An 18,008-nucleotide genomic window follows, 5' to 3' on the forward strand; every position below is an offset into this window, starting at 1 on the left:
AATGTACACATTATGGTCAACAAAAACGATGTCAGAAGTGTCCACACCACAAGCTATGGCAATGTAAAGGTCAAAAAAGCAGCCTTACTGAGTGCTCTGGTAGATTGTAGGTCATCCTTAATAAAACAAACCATCCTTACCTATCCCGTGTTTTTTTTTTAATAAAATATAAACACTAATCAGCCACTGAAGCGATTCTTTGCAAGAAAACTATGCCAAAATAAAAACTACCTGCAGCAACTGACTTTTCATAGCAAGAAAATGGATAGATTGTGATTACTAATGACTTGATGCTGAGCTATGTTTGCGTAAATGGAGGAGAATGTTTGTGCTACATTCTTTCAGCCAACACATCATCTGCAAATTAAGACTTTGATATAAAAGGGAAATACAGCAATAGTAATAATTCATTATAGAATAACTTCCCAACTTCATGTTATGGGTATTGTGAACTGACTACTCAAGGGTCATAGATGACAGTTTTTACAAAGACCAGCTTCTTCAAGAAGACTGAGTATGTCCTCACTCCAGGATTGAAGTTGAATGGATATATCAGAGGATTACAATAATAACAGTAGTATCAAGAAGAAAGAAATAACAATAGATTCACAAATGAAGATGGAGATTAAAAGGATTAGGTATACCACTGACTATAAGATTAGGTAGTACATATGGATGAAAACAAACAGTGAAAGATTTTATTCCCATAATTAAGTTTACAAAAGTAATTCTTCACACTTATAGAAGGATCTTTAGATGTTTTGCACTAATAAGACAATTTGTAATTTTAATTTATGACAATCTATTGAAAAATGAAAAGAAATAGCTCAGTAAGTCTCTTTAAAATAGTGGGATCAATGTGAGATATTCTATTAAATTAGATTGTAAATGTCATCAACATAGTAAGAGAATTTATACACACAATCCCGACACATGCATTACATGTTAACATTTGCTAGTAGCTGTATGCGGGAAGTAAGGAAGAACGAAAGAAAGAAATACTGTAAGAACTGAAGGCTCCTTGACAATTTAAGCTCTGAAGTTGCCACCAGCACTGGTGGTTTTGTTATACGAGTGAAACATATCAGTGCAAGTTAAGCCATTATAATCGTGTGACGAGATAGCAAAGTCCTAGCAGCAAACATCAGTTGCTTCACTGACTTAAGCAAGTGGACAATGTTGGCAGTCCATGTTTCAGAGTCAGAAACAATTGACTCTGCCTAAAAGCTACTGCTGCTTTTCTTGGTGTGTGGATGTACACAGTTATTGATGATTTTATAAACAGAAGGTGTTATTCCAATACAGACTCACAGGCAAATTAATAGTTGTTTACTGTAAAGCATGTAATGATACAATTAGTGTGTACTGTTTCGGATCAACATACGGAAATTGGGACACTCTAATCAAGTGACTGACAAAGAGCGAGATAAACTTTGCAACAACTGTGAAGCATTTTTGTTTTGCATGTTGGTATTTCAGTTGCTCTGGGTTTATTTACCGATCGTCTTTTTTATTTGTAGTTCACTGTCGCTATTTGAGGTCACATATTGTCATTTGGGGATAGTGAGAGGGGCTATAGACGCTAGAAAATGGAGTGTCAAGTGGAGAAATCTGAATACTTCTGATATATTCTTCTGTTCTGAGATCCACAGAGGGGTGACAGCAGCGAAGACAGCCAGAAACTTTTGTGCTGTGTATAGGGATAATGCCACCGAACAGAGAAAGGCAAGAAAATGGTTTTCTCATTTTTAGGAGAATTGTTGTGACTTTAGTGACTCTCCACATTTAGGAAGACCTTTGGAGTTTGATGAAGATCGTTTAAATGCATTAATCCACAATGATCCATGGTAGTGTACTTGAGAACTGGAGAATGTGGTGAACTGTGATCATTCCACCATCGCGCGACATCTGCATGCAATGAGAAAAGTTCAAAAATTGGGTGTATGGATATCACATGCTCCAAGCCAAAATCACAAAAAAAATCAGCAGGTGGCCATACGTGCATGCTCGCCATCAACTGGCTCGAGAACAACACCAACTATCCCTATCCAGCACGGTTACTTGTGACGAGAAATGGTGTCTTTATGCCAACATTAGGAAAAGAAAGGAATGGTTGAGCCCAAGCAAAGCAGCAACTCCTGTTACAAAGACATGTGTGCACCCACATAAGATAATGTTATGCATTTGGTGGATCAGCCACTATGTGGTGTACTATGAATTGCTTCCCCTGAGGTTCAACCATCACTGCTGACATTTATTGTCAACAATTGAGATGTCTTGCAGGCGCCATCCAAGAACCATGATGAGGAAGACTGTGTGAAGTGATGGTACTCCACAATATCGCCCACCCACATTGTGCTAGATTGACAAAGAACACTATACTGGAGCTGGGTTTGGAAGTCATTCTGCACCCATCTCATTCACCTTATCTTGCGCCCTTTGATTTTCACCTTTTCTGCTCACTGTGGAACAACCTTCAAGGAACTTTTTTCCCCAAGATGAAAGGGCGCTCCGAACACAGCTTGACGAGTTCTTTGCCCCAAAAGCATAAGATTTCTACAGTTGTGGTATCGAGAAGTTACCCCAGAGCTGACAGACTGTTGTGAATAGTGAAGGAGAATATATTGTTGACGTCTGAAGTCTCTGTTATGTGTATCTATTGTCTTTATTAAACTTACGGAAAAATGCTAACAACTTATGTGAAAGTGTTGTGAATACTGGGCTGGTGCATAAGAGAGATGAGCTTGCCATCAAACTATTCATTTACACATATAAAATAATGAACCGTACTTGCTGGTAAGGCGAAGTAATCAAGTAATGCTTCTCCATCTTTCAGAGTGTAAACAGGAAGAAGAAATGCAGAAAGTGAGCCAGCAACTAGGTGCAAAACTAGTCGCTTTGCTTGCAGCTCACTGGCCTCAAGTCCTGAATCACACAGGACTGTGGATTTGTTTAAAAATGCGCAGTCTTTCCTCTGGTGAAGTGCATATAAATTAATAGCAAGCATCTGAAACAGATGAAGTTGTACAATTAGACTTCTGGTAAGTTCAGTTAAACAAATCAATATACTATTATGAAAGCAGTCTTCTGCAGATGAATAATAGCAGGAACAATAATGACTAATAAAATAAATAACAGATCACTTTCACAACTTTTTAAATTTTAAATGCTTGCAAAATACAATCCCCCCTTTTAAATGTGAGGGTGTATTTCCTTCTTTTAAAAGGTACAAGGGCAGAAATTATCAAACCTGTTGTGTTATTCTCACATTACACAAGGAAAAAAAAATTTCTACAATTTTTGTGAACACCTTCAGGACTTAACTATAATACAAGTAATGTTTTGCCAACAGTTTTCAGCTCTCCCTTATTTTTCTGCAGCAGTAAAATAACATTCCAATTAATAGCAATTTTTGTTTCAATTCTACAATCTCTGTGTGTCTTCCTTAAAATAAAAATATGACTGACTCATACAGAATGCATCTATAGTAACACTTAGAAAACAATACAAACAGATTTCATGAAAAATGTTTTGATTATATGCATATGAATGTTTCATTACCTAAATGCTCCTTAGCACAGAGAATGAAACTGTAGGTACTTGGCACATAAAATGTAAGACAGGCAACAGCTTTAAGTATGCAGAAATCCATAGATATTAGTATGAGACACATTGCATCCAAGAGAACAGGATGCTCTCCAGAACACAAGATCAGAAGACTCTACTTAAACATTCTCTTCCACCTCAATAGCCAATAGTGTATAAATGGCAGACATTGTCTGCAGTAAAAGTACTCCATATGATCACATTACACAGTACCCTGCCTGTACAAGAAAAACCTACATTTCAATGACATCCATCATCATTTCATTTCCTTATGTGCCAGTACATCCTGTGGGAGACAGATATCAGCAGGTGCTTCCAATCTTATAATTATAGCATTGAAATAGTGGTATTCTTTATAGCATGAAAAGTTAAAGATGCATATATCTAAGGCTACAGTCACAGGGGCACTGATATCTCGTGATTCTGCTGACAACCGAGGTCGTCAGGAATCATCTCGAGTGTGTAAAGCCAAAGAGCCATTCGTGAAACACTTTCGGATCATGAAAACTAATTTCCAGTATTTGTAAAGATGTGAACCGAGTGCTGTTAAAAAATCTGATAAACTGAGGATGCAGTTCTGGCAATTACATCTTTACAATATTTAAGCTTATACCACATTCTGAAAAGTATGATTTTGAAGTTCTTGTGTGATACATTGGATGCTATTTGTGAGGCCCTAAAAACTAAATTTAAAGCAAATTTTTTCATTCTTGCATCCCAAATACTACAAAATAGAGCATTAAATTAATTAAGTACCAACTTTTGGAGCTGTCACTAAAAGAACTATAGTATAGTTGATTTCCTTCATTAAAAGTTATACTCATCCCAAAATAACATTCCAAGCAGAAATGTTGTTATTTACCTTCTCAAATCCACTGCACAAATGTTTAAAAAGCATTGAAGTTACCAGTACTTTAATCTGATCATCTGAATATACTGCCAGCATTGCATTAATTGTCACCATTTTTAGAATAAAATGAGCTGTTGTGAAATCACATGTTTTAACTTTCTTTAATTAAATAATCCTTACTTGTTCAAACACAAATTTTTTCCTTGCACAATAACACAAACATCATCTACTTTCCCCACGTAAATTAACCATCATGTGCTCATAACCTCATTGGCAAAACCTTTATACGTCAAAGTTGCACATTCTATCACAGTAGCATTACAAACCATACACTGAACAACATGTTCTGGAGAGATCTTTAAAGTGGTGTATCACTGAAACTACACACTTTGCAACACACACATATAAAAATGAAAAACATCAGATACTGCATGTTAGTTTCAAAGCTTCTGATGCTAATTAGCACTTGGAAAAGGAGAGCGGCATCACAATGTTAAAACATTTTTAACTTTTGTGGCATGGTGTTTTCCCCTTCATCTCATATATTCATAAAACTTGGCTGGTAATTCCCACAACTGATCGAATAACGGAGGACAGAGTGTACAGTATCTGCCATGTTGTTTTTGAGACAGATACCTCATAGCTCATTCACATGAATTCACCATCTTTTTAATAGCCAAAATCATATTGCAGCACTTGTCTCCAAGCAAAAAGGTGTCATAGTATCCATCCCACCCTTGGAGGTTAAAATCTTCACACACAGAATAAATTCTAACCTAACCTAACCTCCTTGACGCTACCAAAAACTGACGAAGGAGATCGGATGCACCATGACCAAGCTATTGGCCAATGTCATCAGGTGACCTCTGATGATGGCATATGACAACCGTTATTTGTGCCACAATAAACACAGTCTAAGAGAACTTCCATGTCAATAAGTGGTATGATGGCGATCTGAGTAAGCTCAACCAGACAGGAAGTCTTCTCAGTACAGGAGATGAGCTATGAGAGGTGGTCTGCCTGACCACATGAAATGTGCTCCAGGCCGGACCATCTTGTATGTTAACTCCATTTTACGTGAGCGATTTTCTGGTCAAAATCTACTACTTGGAAGGTGTGCGCCTTTCATGCCTGTGCGTAAATCAGCAACTAACCTTGAGGCGAGTGTGTGTATGATTTTAATGATCTACAGACTGTGCCAAGTGTGGAGAAACAAGGGACTATGGTGGCATCTGCTTACATCTGTTCTAGCTGAGTTCACTTCTATTAAGCTTACTGCTATGAGAAACGGATTTTGTGCTTTTGTCTTCTTAATCTTTAGTGTGTCGTTTGTTTTGTTTTCGTGACACACTGAAAAGTTACATAAGGTCCTTATATTTTTTCCTATTTTTGAATGCCAAATCGCAAAACAAACAGCTCTTAAACACAATTTTGGTGCTGACATGCAAATGAAAATAACCACTCAAAACGGGTGAGACTCAGTACAGGAATAAAATGCCATGGGCGCTGCAGTAGGCTCTCTTGTCTCAACCAGTCATCTTGGACAAGAAAGTCGATCACATAAAAGGGGCTTAAGAGGTGAGCAAGGAACCACTTGTTTTGATAAGCTGATGAAAAAAATCTATCATCAACTACAATCATACTAATACCTGCCTAAGACCAACATCACAGCATTGTTGACTGATATGCTGTTGAAAATATCAAACATTTACTGATGATGCTCCTGCAAAGAAACTGAACTTTACACTGACAAGCACTTTTTTTTTTAATATCAGACAGGCCTGAGGAAGAGAATACACTGATATTCAACTCGGTGTGTAATCTGAAATTTCTGACAACCACCAGTTAAATGTCCTACAGACAGTGACTTCACAGAGCATACGAAAGCACCTACAGTCACAAAAAACCGTGCGAGGTTAGTAGAGAATACTGCAGTGCTGACACCAAAGTTAGGCTCATTTTCAACTCTTCATCACGTACCATCAATCTACTTAATACCCGGTATCTTGAGACTAGCCCTAGCCTTGTGATGGTGGTGGTGGTGGTGGTGGTGGTGGTGGTGGTGGTGACTGGTTTGTGGGGCGCTCAACTGCACTGTCGTCAGCACCCGTACAAAGTCCCAATTTTTTTCACACAGTCCAATTTGTTTTCCCACACAGTCCTCTTTTTTTTACACAATCCAATATAGCCTCTGTCACAATTGATGATGATGAAATGACGAGGACAACAAAAACACCCAATCCAGGGGCAGAGAAAATCCCCAACCCCAGCGGGAATTGAACCTAGGACCCCGTGATTCACAGGCAGACATACTTGCCCCTAGATCATGAGCTGCAGACACACTAGCTTTGTGTGGTGTCCACCCATAATATGGAAAAGCATTATATATACAATGAACCCCAGCGTAACATTTGCCATTCCTTCAGAAGCATGCAAAAGAGGGGACTTGGGCACTTGTGTCAATGATAAAGGATGGCTTGGAGACCCACTGGATCCAAAATTAGCATTTATGAAGCACAAAAGATTAAATGCCCTTGCTGCTACTCTCCATAAAAATAGCTGCTATTCTTAGTGCAGTTTGTGAACCGTAATTTATGCATTCTGTCACACTGAAGGCTGTCAAAAACTGAAGAGTGAGCCAAATTAGCACCAAAGTTCACTAAATAAAATGGTGCTAGCATCCGCTATGCAATGGGAGCCACAAATTACTAATCTGAGTAACATTTTGTAGACAATATAGTATTTATCTCAATAAAAGATTAACATACAACTGTGAAAACCTTTTCTTATGGTATTTGTAAAGTATGATCTCATAATAATTTGTTACACAAGATACCATCTACTTAGTAGATGATTATAGAAAATTTGCATGGGAAAAGAACAAAAGGACTGGTATACATATAAACTTAGTAGGCAACTGAGACATGTTAAGCTCAGTACTTACAATTGTTGATGTAAAGTTAACATGTGCTACTATGAATCTGACAGCATTATTAATTAATATACAGGGGGATTAATAAGCGACTGTCAATGTGTCAAAAATCAATGTCACAGCAAAAGATTTTTTCCCAGATGATGGTGTGGTTCCAATACACAGTACTTTAAAGAGCATTCAGCACACAACACAAAAATACACCCACTACCATCTTTCATAATGAAAGCAGTAGGAGGGATATAAAATGCATCACCGCAGCCTCAGCTTTCCCAACATCTGAGGTGGTGCAGCATCTTAAATTGGTTCCTTCTGCAACATATGTAGATTAGCTAGGTGTTAAGGCATTTTGGGTATTTAAGTATAAGTCAAGCAATGAATTACAGCAGATTACAGTTCTAGATTTGAATGTGGTCACTTGTGGCTCCACTCAGTGCAGCCCATTCTGCAGGTGCAATTCCTGAATGGAAGAGATTTGTGCAGTCTACCAGTAATGTAATTCAAGGTGAGGAAGCTATAGTAACTTTTTGGCCATTCTTTAATTCACCACAAAGTGAGTAAAACATGTTATATGACTTTAAAATATGCTGTAAGAAAAAGAGGCAGTGAGATGCCACATTTACCAATCCAATCCATTTCCCATGAACACTGCATAGGTAACTGACAATATTACAATTAAAAATTAGGCACTTTTGTGCCATTTTTATTGGAATGCATTTTACGTAAGTTCACCTAACAACTGCAAATCAGTTTTTACATAATAAACTGACAAGAACTCTACTATTTAAACTGGAACTCAATGACTTTTTTTTCCTACTTTCATCAGAGAAAAGGACAGGAAATGCAGCAGAGGTATAATCTATCTGTAAACTGAAAAGCAATCAGCACTCATGGTGGAAGAAGTCACTATTACTGGAAGGATGGCCAACAATTTATGTCACCTCTAGCAATGTAGAACACTACACACAGATTTATGTAGAATCTATCAACACCCTTTTCTTGTGTTTGTATTATCAGTATTCAACTCTGTATTCAATGCAGTGTTAACACATTTTGTGGAAGATAAACATCAGCACACCAGAACACGGTAGATTGGCAACATAGTTACGAGGGTTGCCCAGAAAGTAATGCATCCACATTTTTTTTTCTCAGCTGAAAACAAAGCTACGAATGCGAAACGTTACATATGAATTATTTGAAGTCTCCTGAGTGAGCGTGCCCAATTTCTGTCACTTCCGACAGATAGCATAGCTGCAGGACAGTTTCAAAATAACGTCTGTAGGTGATGTACATTACAAGCAACATGCCATCATTAAATTTCTCACTGCAGACAAAGAAACTGTGGGTAATATTCACAAATGCTTGTGCAAAGTCTATGGAGTATTTGCTGTCAACCGAAGTACAATCAGTCGCTGGGCACTGAGGATCAGAATGTGGTGGGGGGAGCTCCACAATTTGCAGCAGTTGGGGAGACCATCCACAGCTGTCATACCTGACATGTTGCAGTGAGATGATGATGTCATTCACGAGGAAAGATGCATTATGACTTGGCAGTTGGCTTTGCATCTGTCAATCAGTAAAGGAAGTGAGCATGCAATTATCCACACACTTGCATATTCAAAAGTGTGTGCAAGATGGATCCCAGTGTCTAACCGTGGACCACAATTGCACAGAAAAAGCATTTGTCTTGATTTGTTGCAACATTTTGCAGCTAAGGGGGAGGCCTTATTGTCCCAGGTAGTGAAATGTGATGAAACCTGGGTTCACCATTTTGAGCCCGAAACAATATGACAGTCAATGGAATGGTACCATTCCCACACCCCACAAAAGAAAAAATTTGAAGCAACTGCTTCCGCTGATAAGGTCATGATCACCATGTTCTGGGACTGAAGGTGTGATTCTCGCTCATGTGCTGCCAAGAGGTGGAAGCATATGTTCACACATTAACAAAACTCAAGAAGCACTTCCGGTGACTTTGGCACCACGGCAACCCAGGAGATATTTTGCTGCAACACGATAAATCTCAGCCCCATACAAGTCTGAGGACTGCTGAGCACATGGCAAAACAGGGTTGGACAGTGTTACCCCATCCACCCTACAGCCCTCACCAAGCCCCCTCGGACTTCCACTTGTTTGGGCTATTAAAGGATCCCATTCGTGGAAGACTGTTTGACGGTGATGAGGTGCGTTACTTTCTGGGCAACCCTTGTAGTACCAGGATCCTGAGCGTACATGCTACACCATACATTTAAAAGAAACATATAAACTTACTACTTTAGGAATTGTGCCAACTTGAACACCATTCTTCCTTCTTTATGATTAGATGTCTGTTAATTACTGGTAATGTATACATGAATTCACAGGTAGAATCCTCAGCATATTCTTTTCCAATTTATTTTTCTTCTTACATGCATGACATTTTCATAAATCTTAAAAAAGAGTAGGCTACTGAATCGAAATCGCTCATCAGACACTATTCAACACTCCGCTAATGAATGTATTTTACTGTTAAATGTTTATTTTTTTGTTTTCATTTCTACAAATACAAAAGTTCATTTTCTGAACCACTCTGGAACAGAAGCCCTTGTTATACCACCTACAATAGTGTCTTGATGCTTTCCCTTGTTTTCAGAAGATTTTGCATCTTCTAGCTAAGCCTGTCTTCTCTGCTGCTATTGGTGGCAGTTTCTCAGGCAAATGACAAGCTGTGAGTCTGGTCATAAATCACACACTGGAGAAGCACATGCAAAGTAAGTGGATTAAGGATGGAAAAGACCTACCGTAGTTTAATAAGAAAATGCTGAGAAAGAGACTGTTTCACCTATAGCACAAAAAGTTACGCCAAATGGTCAACAGGCGGAAGTTAGTAGAAATTTGTGCATCTTTAAAAAGACTGATGCATGAATCGTGCAATTTACACCGTCATGCATTAGTAAATGATCCAGTAGAGATCCTACAAAATTCTGGTCTTACATAAAATCACTTAAGTGGGTTTGAGGCATCTATTCAGTCACTTGTAGATCACTCTGGTGTGGCAGTAGAAGACAGCAAAGGAAAAGCTGAAGTTTTAAATTTTGCATTAAAACAACAGCAACAACAACATCATTCACACACAAGGATTGTACGGACATACCATCATTTGACCGCTGCACAAACTCCTGTACGGAGGACACAGAAATAGGCAACCCTGCCACTGAAAAGCAGCTGAAAGCATTGAAAACAAGTAAGTCTCCAGAGCCATGTAGAATCCCAATTTGGTTTCACAGAGAGTACCCTTTGACATTGGTCCCACCCATAGCTTACATTTATTGTGAGTCTCTCGTCCAGATGAAAGTCTGAAGTGACTGGAAGAAAAGGACAAGTAACTCCCACATATCAGAAGAGTAAAAGAATGGATCCATAAAACTGCAGACCAATATCCTTAGCATCAGCCTGCTGCAAAACTCTTGAGCATATTCTAAGATTGAATATACTAAGCTTCCTTGATAATGAACAAATTCTGTCCACAAACCAGCACAGATTTAGAAGGCATCACTTATTTGGCCTTTGCTCATGATATCCTGTGAAGCATGGATGAAGGACAACAGGCAGATTCATTTTCCTAGCATTTGACAGACTTTTGATAAAAGTTCGAGCATGTGGAACAGATTCTTAGATATGTGAGTGGCTTGAGTTTATTTTAAGTAATGGTCCCAGACGGTGAGTGTTCATCAAAGACAGAGAAAGATGTCATCAGGGATGCCCCCAGAGAAATGTAATCGGACCAGTCTAATTTTCTGCATACATAAATGATCTGACAGATAGGGTGAGCAGCAATCTGTGACTATTTTCTGATAATGCTGTAGTGTATGGGAAAGTGTCATCTATGAGTGAGTGTAGGAGGGTACCAGATGACTTGGATAGAATTTCTATCTGGTGTGATGAATGGCAGCTTCCTCTAAATGTAAGTTAATGAATATGAATAAGAAAAACAACCTATCATGCTTGAATACAGTATTAATAGTGTGCTATCTGTCATAGTTGTGTCAACTAAATCTCATGGTGTACGTTGCAAAGTGACAGGAAGTGGGACGAGTGCCAGATATTGGTTGCAGGAAAGGTGAATGGCCAACTTTGGTTTATTGGAAGAATTGTAGGAAAGTGTTTTTCCACCTATTAATGAAACCACATACACAACACTTGTATGACCCATTCTTGAGCACTGCTTGAGTGTCAGATTAGAGAAAAGCATCACTGCAATTTGAGGTGAACTGCTAGATTTGTTACTGGTAGGGTAGATCAACATGCTAGTTTACAGAAATTTTCCCTGAACTGAAATGAAAATCCCTTGAGAGAAGACGACTTTTTTTTTGAGAAAGTTTAGAAAACCTGCTTTTGTGACTGACAGCAAAATGATTCTACGGCCACTGACATACATTTCTCCTAATTACCACAAAGACGAAATAAAACAAATCACAGTTTGTACAAAAACATATAGCACATATTTTCATTCACTGATGTCTTATGAGATAATATTCTGAGGTAACTCCTCACTTAGGTTAACAGTATTCAACGCACAAAAGAAAATAATTACACATGCATGTCTTGCAGGTCCCTCTTTAAGCAGTTATGAATGCTAATGACAGCCTCACAGTACATTTACTCACGTATGAAATTTGCTATCCAGAATCAAGCTAAGTTTGGGAGTAAAATGCTCTGCTTTGCCGTTTAATGAATCTAACTGTGGTTCAGAAGGGGTGAAACATGTAGCTATAAAATCCTTTGACTATCAACACACAGGAATAAAATGTCTGACAGACAGTGGAGGTCTTTTCAAATGTAGATTAAAGATGTTGCTCGTTAACAACTCCTTCTACACCATGGAGGAATTCTAAAATAAATAATTAATAATAATGATGTAAATGACCAGCATGTAGCTGTGTAAAGCACACCAGTTCAAGAACATTTTTCCACATAAGAAATTTATCATTTAGTGACCCTCTTTGCCTCATACAATTTTACCCATGTCAGTTTTCACTATTAATTATGATAGGTACTGCAAACAAATCTTGCACTTTGGCACCCAACCAGCTTGGCATCCCAGGCAGCTGTTTCTATTTGTTATGTGTCCTCTACAGAAACCTTAACAATTTTGGCATATCTGGTGCTGCTCTCACCTTGGCACCCCAAGTGTGCCACTTTGGACCTAAACTGGCCCTGATAATAATTTCTTTTTTTTTATAGTTGTAGATAAGTGTTCTATGTTTGTTCTGTTGACACATTCCACATCAACATTTACCATGAACCTGATCTACAGAACAAGTAAGTAAGCAAACAACTGACCAACTAACTAACTAGACAGTCATTTTCCCTCATTCCGTTTAAGAGTGAAAGAGATAAGGGAACAACAAAGAGGTACAGGGTCTCCACCACGTACTGTACAGTACATGGAGTACTTACATGGACGTAGATGTTTACCCTTTAAACTCCAGATGCTGGACATGTGTGTGTTTAATGACATTCCTCCTTTTTCAGACAATTTATTTGCCGATATGACAGTATGATCTTCTAATGGAGTTCTTTATTTTGTTTTCCTTTCACTATTCAGCTCAAGCACTTTTTATTTTATTTTATCAATTAGAAACGGATTTGTTATAAAATAACATTTGCTGTTGCCAGTCCTTTATTTTCTACACAAGAGCATTTTTGTGCTCAGCTTTTACACATCAATAACATTACACCTAAAAAGGTCATAATATGTGAAAAACACTCTTGTTAATGGGAATTATTTTCCAAAATTCACCGTGCAAAAAATTAAGGAAATATTTGACTGACAACAGCAAGTGTTGGTTGATAAAAAGAGTCACAAAGGCAGTGTTCAAAACTTTACCTTTTGCTATATTTGTCTGTAAATAAATGGCTTTGTAATTTTCTTACTGTGCTGCAGATGTGCAAACAATTATGTTTTACATGTTATACTGAAACTATCACCCAAAACTTAATAACTTATAAAGTGTGGGCTTATATATACCTCAACAACCATATTTGTTCTATTGTTGCTTTACAGTGTCGTGGGAGAGAAAGGGCACTCAATCTGGCTGAAATGTATCAAAGAAATTCTTTATACGCTCCTTCAGAAAGAGTAGCATTTTAAGTGAAGAGTTTAAGTTACCTTTTTCTGCAGGTCGGTAACAACTATGATCACACAAAATGCAAAAATTAATTTTTGTTTAGATCATGCTTACAGTTAACACCTCTGTTACATTAATTGCAAAATCATAGGGATTAAATCACAAAACCATTCCTCACGTCATATATACCACAATGGTATTATTAATTTTTTTCAGAAGATGAGAAAAATGATAAAATGCAACAAAACATCATTTTAGAAGAGAGGTACCAGGGCAAGGAAACAACTTTCCAGTCTGGCAGTGAAAGGCTGTCCTTTATAGTGAATGCAATGTGGATGTTACAACAGTACCTACACCAAACAATCACATTTCTCATTTGTGAGCAGGTGCATTCTAGTGTAAAATTGTTTCATTACTTCTTTTGCAACTCAAAGCTCTTCAAGTAGTTTTTATCCAGTTACTCCAGTACATCTGCATAAAATTCTCAAGTTGCATTTTATCGTTAACATGTTCCTCAATATGATGAACCTATCTTCATCCCAATAAAACACTTATCGTGTTTATTCCAACATGTTAAGGGGAGACGGAGGTGGTCAAATCCAAACAATTACGATTTTTTTTTTCTACCGAAAATTAATTGGAACATTCCTCTTTAATGTAAACTTTGAATTATTGTTCTTCTCGCCCTAGAAGTGGAGTTATTACCATTTTCCCCCACGCCTGCAGAGGAAACGGGCGGCCGCTGAATGCATCTAACACCTTCTCATGACTTCCTGGCAAACTGCTTGGGATTTTCTCGGCCTGTTACGCATACAGCGCCTTATGTTACGCATACAGCAAGTGTGCAAGGGTTGGCTACATTGTTTTCTGTGACAAATGAAGCGCTAAGAGCACGGAACATGGTCTCTTTGCTGTTTACCGTTTCGAATTAGTTCAGTGTTGCGCCTGTTGTTGGTAGTATTATACTTCTTGTGTAAAGCGTTGTTTTGGTTACGATGCCACGTTTTAGTAACCGTGTATATAAGAAGAGGAAGAACGTAGGGAAAAGAAAATTAACACTAATACCAAGTTGCGATACTACAATTACTGAAACAGTGCGTTCTTCTGCTAAGCAACACATGGCCGGCCATAGCCCTGATCTTCTGGCAAGAAGCTGACTGGTGGAAGTGACAGATTTCGTGAATATGTTAGTGACAGTGATGATATTAATGAAGTACTGAATATTGGATTATTATCTTCTGTGCTGAAAGAAAGTGTTCTGTGCCAAATGTGTTCAAGTGTAGGAGTGGGACTAGAGATAACAAACCACTTTGGTTTAGCTTGTGAGACGAAGATAATCTGTGCATGTTGCAAGTATCAAATGACTCTACAATTCACATGCCAGTCTCTTTGGTGAAAATGGACGATCTAGAGTGTTTGATGTGAATGTTCGACTTGTGTATGGTCTTCGATCCATTGGAAAAGGGTCTGCTGCTGGTAAACTGTTTTGTGGTATTATGAACTTGCCATCGCCTCCAAGCAAATTTGGGTACTACTGTGAACTGGTAGGATCCTCTGTAGAAGATGTGGCTTTGAAAACCATGAAGGAAGCAGTGGAGGAATCTGTGAACGGTGGTTCTAGGGATTTGGTAGTGGCATTAGATGGTTCCTGGCAAAAGAGGGGTCATAAATCCCTGAATGGGGTTGTAACTGCTACTTGTGGTGATAGTGCAAAAGTGATAGATGTTGTAATATTATCAAAACATTGTAGGTGCAAAAATAAAATCAAAGGAGAGCACAGTGGAACCTGTGAGGCAAATTTTAGTGGATCAAGTGGAGCAATGGAAGTGGATGGAGTGAAAGAAATTTTTGAACGTTCAGTTCCCAGATACAACGTTAGGTACAAATACTACCCTGGGGATGGTGAGTCCAAAGGTTTCAAGACTATAGAGGAACTGAAACCATATGGAAATGAACTTGTAGTTGAAAAGTTGGAATGCATTGGGCATGTGCAAAAGCGTATGGGTGCACGGCTTCGAAGGCTCAAACAAACTTTGGGTTCAAGTAAGCTCAGTGATGGAAAGACAATAGGAGGGAGAGGCAGGCTTACTGATGAGGTGATTGAACGTCTACAGAGATACTATGGGTATGCTATAAGGCAAAATACTAGTAATGTTAGTGACATGCGAAAAGCAGTGTGGGCATTGTTCCTTCATACTGCCTCTTTCAATGAATACCCTCAACACAGCCTGTGCCAAAAAGATTCCTGGTGCAAATATAATGCAAAAAAGGACTATGATCACAAACATGGTTTACCAGCAGCTGTGATAAATGCAATAAAACCAATTTTTCACGACTTAGCACAGCCAGAATTGTTACACTAATGTCTACACGGAAAGACGCAGAATCCTAATGAGAGCGTAAACAATTTGATTTGGAAAGTGATTCCTAAAAGGGTGTTTGTAAGCATAAAAACACTGCACTTTGGCATTTATGATGCAATAGCAACCTACAACCAAGGGAACAGTGTGAAGTGTGAAGTTCTGAAGGCATTAGGATTTACAGCTGGGGTGAACACTGTACGAGCACTAAGAAATATTGACAGAGAAACGATAAGAGGAGCAGAAAGAAGAGAAAGGCATACGAAGTATGATGGAACAATAGGCCAGAAAAGAAGACAGAAGAGGAAGCTTTTGGAGGATGAAGAAGAAGACCCTGATAATCCATCCTATAGTGCAAGAATGTATTGAGAAACTTTGATAGCCATTTCCCGTAAATTAGAATTTTTCGAATATAAGGAACATTTTCACAAAATCCACTCAAGCTAGAGAGACGAAATTTTTATACAGCACTCCTAGTGGTCAAACTTACATTGTAACACAGCCATTTGGCAATATGTTCAGTAGTTTCATTTCAGTTTAATTATAAAGCAATTATTTGTAAAAAAATTTGGGTCATTAATAAAAAAAATAATTTGAAGGAAACTAGAAAAGATACTCCAAAATCCCTCTGTCATAACTGCAATACTAAACCACTCTATATGTAAAAAAAATTAAAATTTTTCTATTTGGTAGTTTATTCATAAATGTTCCTCAAACTTAGTGATTTTAACATGGGCAGCATAGGCACCTCCAGCTCCCCTTAAATCACCAGTAATAAGTTTCTTTCACATCTCAACCACAGAAACAAATCATTGCAAAAACCACATGAATGCCTTTTTTAAATTGTCCAAACATTCATGAGAAATCCTTATTCACATCTGCAAATGGTCAACATTCAAAAAATGCAACTCCTAATTTGCACAAAGGTTTCTCATGGTTAAATCTTCATATGAACTGTACAATATTCTTCTTTCTGGTAATCGGCAGCTTTGTGCGCCTACCTCAACCAATCATGTAACAAAATCTTGTAAACATATCTATGGCAATGCCTCGGTGTTGCCGCAACTCTATAGGTGACTTTTGTTTTCACCTACAGCCACTGGTGATTTGTAGTAAACAGTGCTGCTAGCTATCAGGGATTTTCTTACCCCGACTCTACTACAGCCAGCCAATTTAGGCCCGAGCAGCGATGAGTTCGCCCTCATTCTCTGCGAGTCAGTTGATGCCACGCTCTGATCATAGCCTCCCAATAAACCATCAGCAAGTGTGGACAAATTTCCACTGACAATCAACTGTTCACATTGAAGCATTTTTTTCCGTTTATATATTTAAACAAAACATACTCACAAAACAACTACTTTATAAGCCACACAGACAGAACTATTCTGCTGAAGAAGTTACACTAACATGACATGTGGTAACTTCATAAAAACTAAATTTCAGCAACATCAATGTCATCTCTAAGGTTTGCAGAGAAATCATTGTCTTGTGCTTTTAAAGGTCAAATTACGATACCATGGCTGAGTCTTTCTTGCACACATTTTGAAACCGAATTTTTTTTAAAAAAAACCTTGAGAACTGTATCTAGGAAGTTCAGATATGTCACCATAAAGTAACCACATAATTACCAACAAATTACATATTTTTGCAGATAAAAACCAGCACATCACTAACCTGAACAAGCTGGGTAGCACTAAAGCTCTCTGTTGCAACAAGAGCTGTCAATGTGTTTGTCAGCAACTTGACGTATTTCTCAGCAACTTCTAAATCAGTCAGTTTGCTCAAAAGACCATGAAACCTCAAAAAAACTGTCACGCACTCTGGTACTGTTAGCTTTGCACGGCCCTCAACATCTATCCTGCAAAAATTCACAAGTTTTAAAGAAAAGGTGCTTACATAAAGAAACACACAATAAAATTTCCTATTCACGTTTTCCATGGTGAACAGAGAACTGTGACAGTATGCAGACATTAACAATGATAACAACAACAGCTGTGTTTTGACAAAAGATGTCAAAGTCGTATTTTACTTAAAAAGGACCTGCACAATCCCTTAAAATGGGAGGGATATATATGGCAATTCAAAATGAATGTAGTGGTTACAAATAGCTACTTATATCTTACATGTGTTCTATATGACACCCCTTTGGT

At 38.1% G+C, this 18,008-nt stretch overlaps 1 protein-coding gene across 1 annotated transcript in view; it reads right to left on the bottom strand.

Annotated features, from left to right (window-relative positions):
* The window catches only part of LOC124721817 (nonsense-mediated mRNA decay factor SMG7-like), a 199,603-nt gene that overhangs the window by 78,891 nt on the left and 102,704 nt on the right, over positions 1-18,008 (bottom strand). Inside the window, exons 12-13 of the mRNA XM_047246937.1 lie at positions 17,533-17,716; positions 2,791-3,007 (exon numbers count right to left, since the gene is read on the bottom strand). Coding sequence (XP_047102893.1) covers positions 2,791-3,007; positions 17,533-17,716 — 401 coding nt within the window. The remainder of the gene's footprint in view (positions 1-2,790; positions 3,008-17,532; positions 17,717-18,008) is intronic.

The sequence above is a fragment of the Schistocerca piceifrons genome, chromosome X (genome assembly GCF_021461385.2).
Source record: "Schistocerca piceifrons isolate TAMUIC-IGC-003096 chromosome X, iqSchPice1.1, whole genome shotgun sequence".
In the NCBI taxonomy this organism is placed as follows: domain Eukaryota; kingdom Metazoa; phylum Arthropoda; class Insecta; order Orthoptera; family Acrididae; genus Schistocerca; species Schistocerca piceifrons.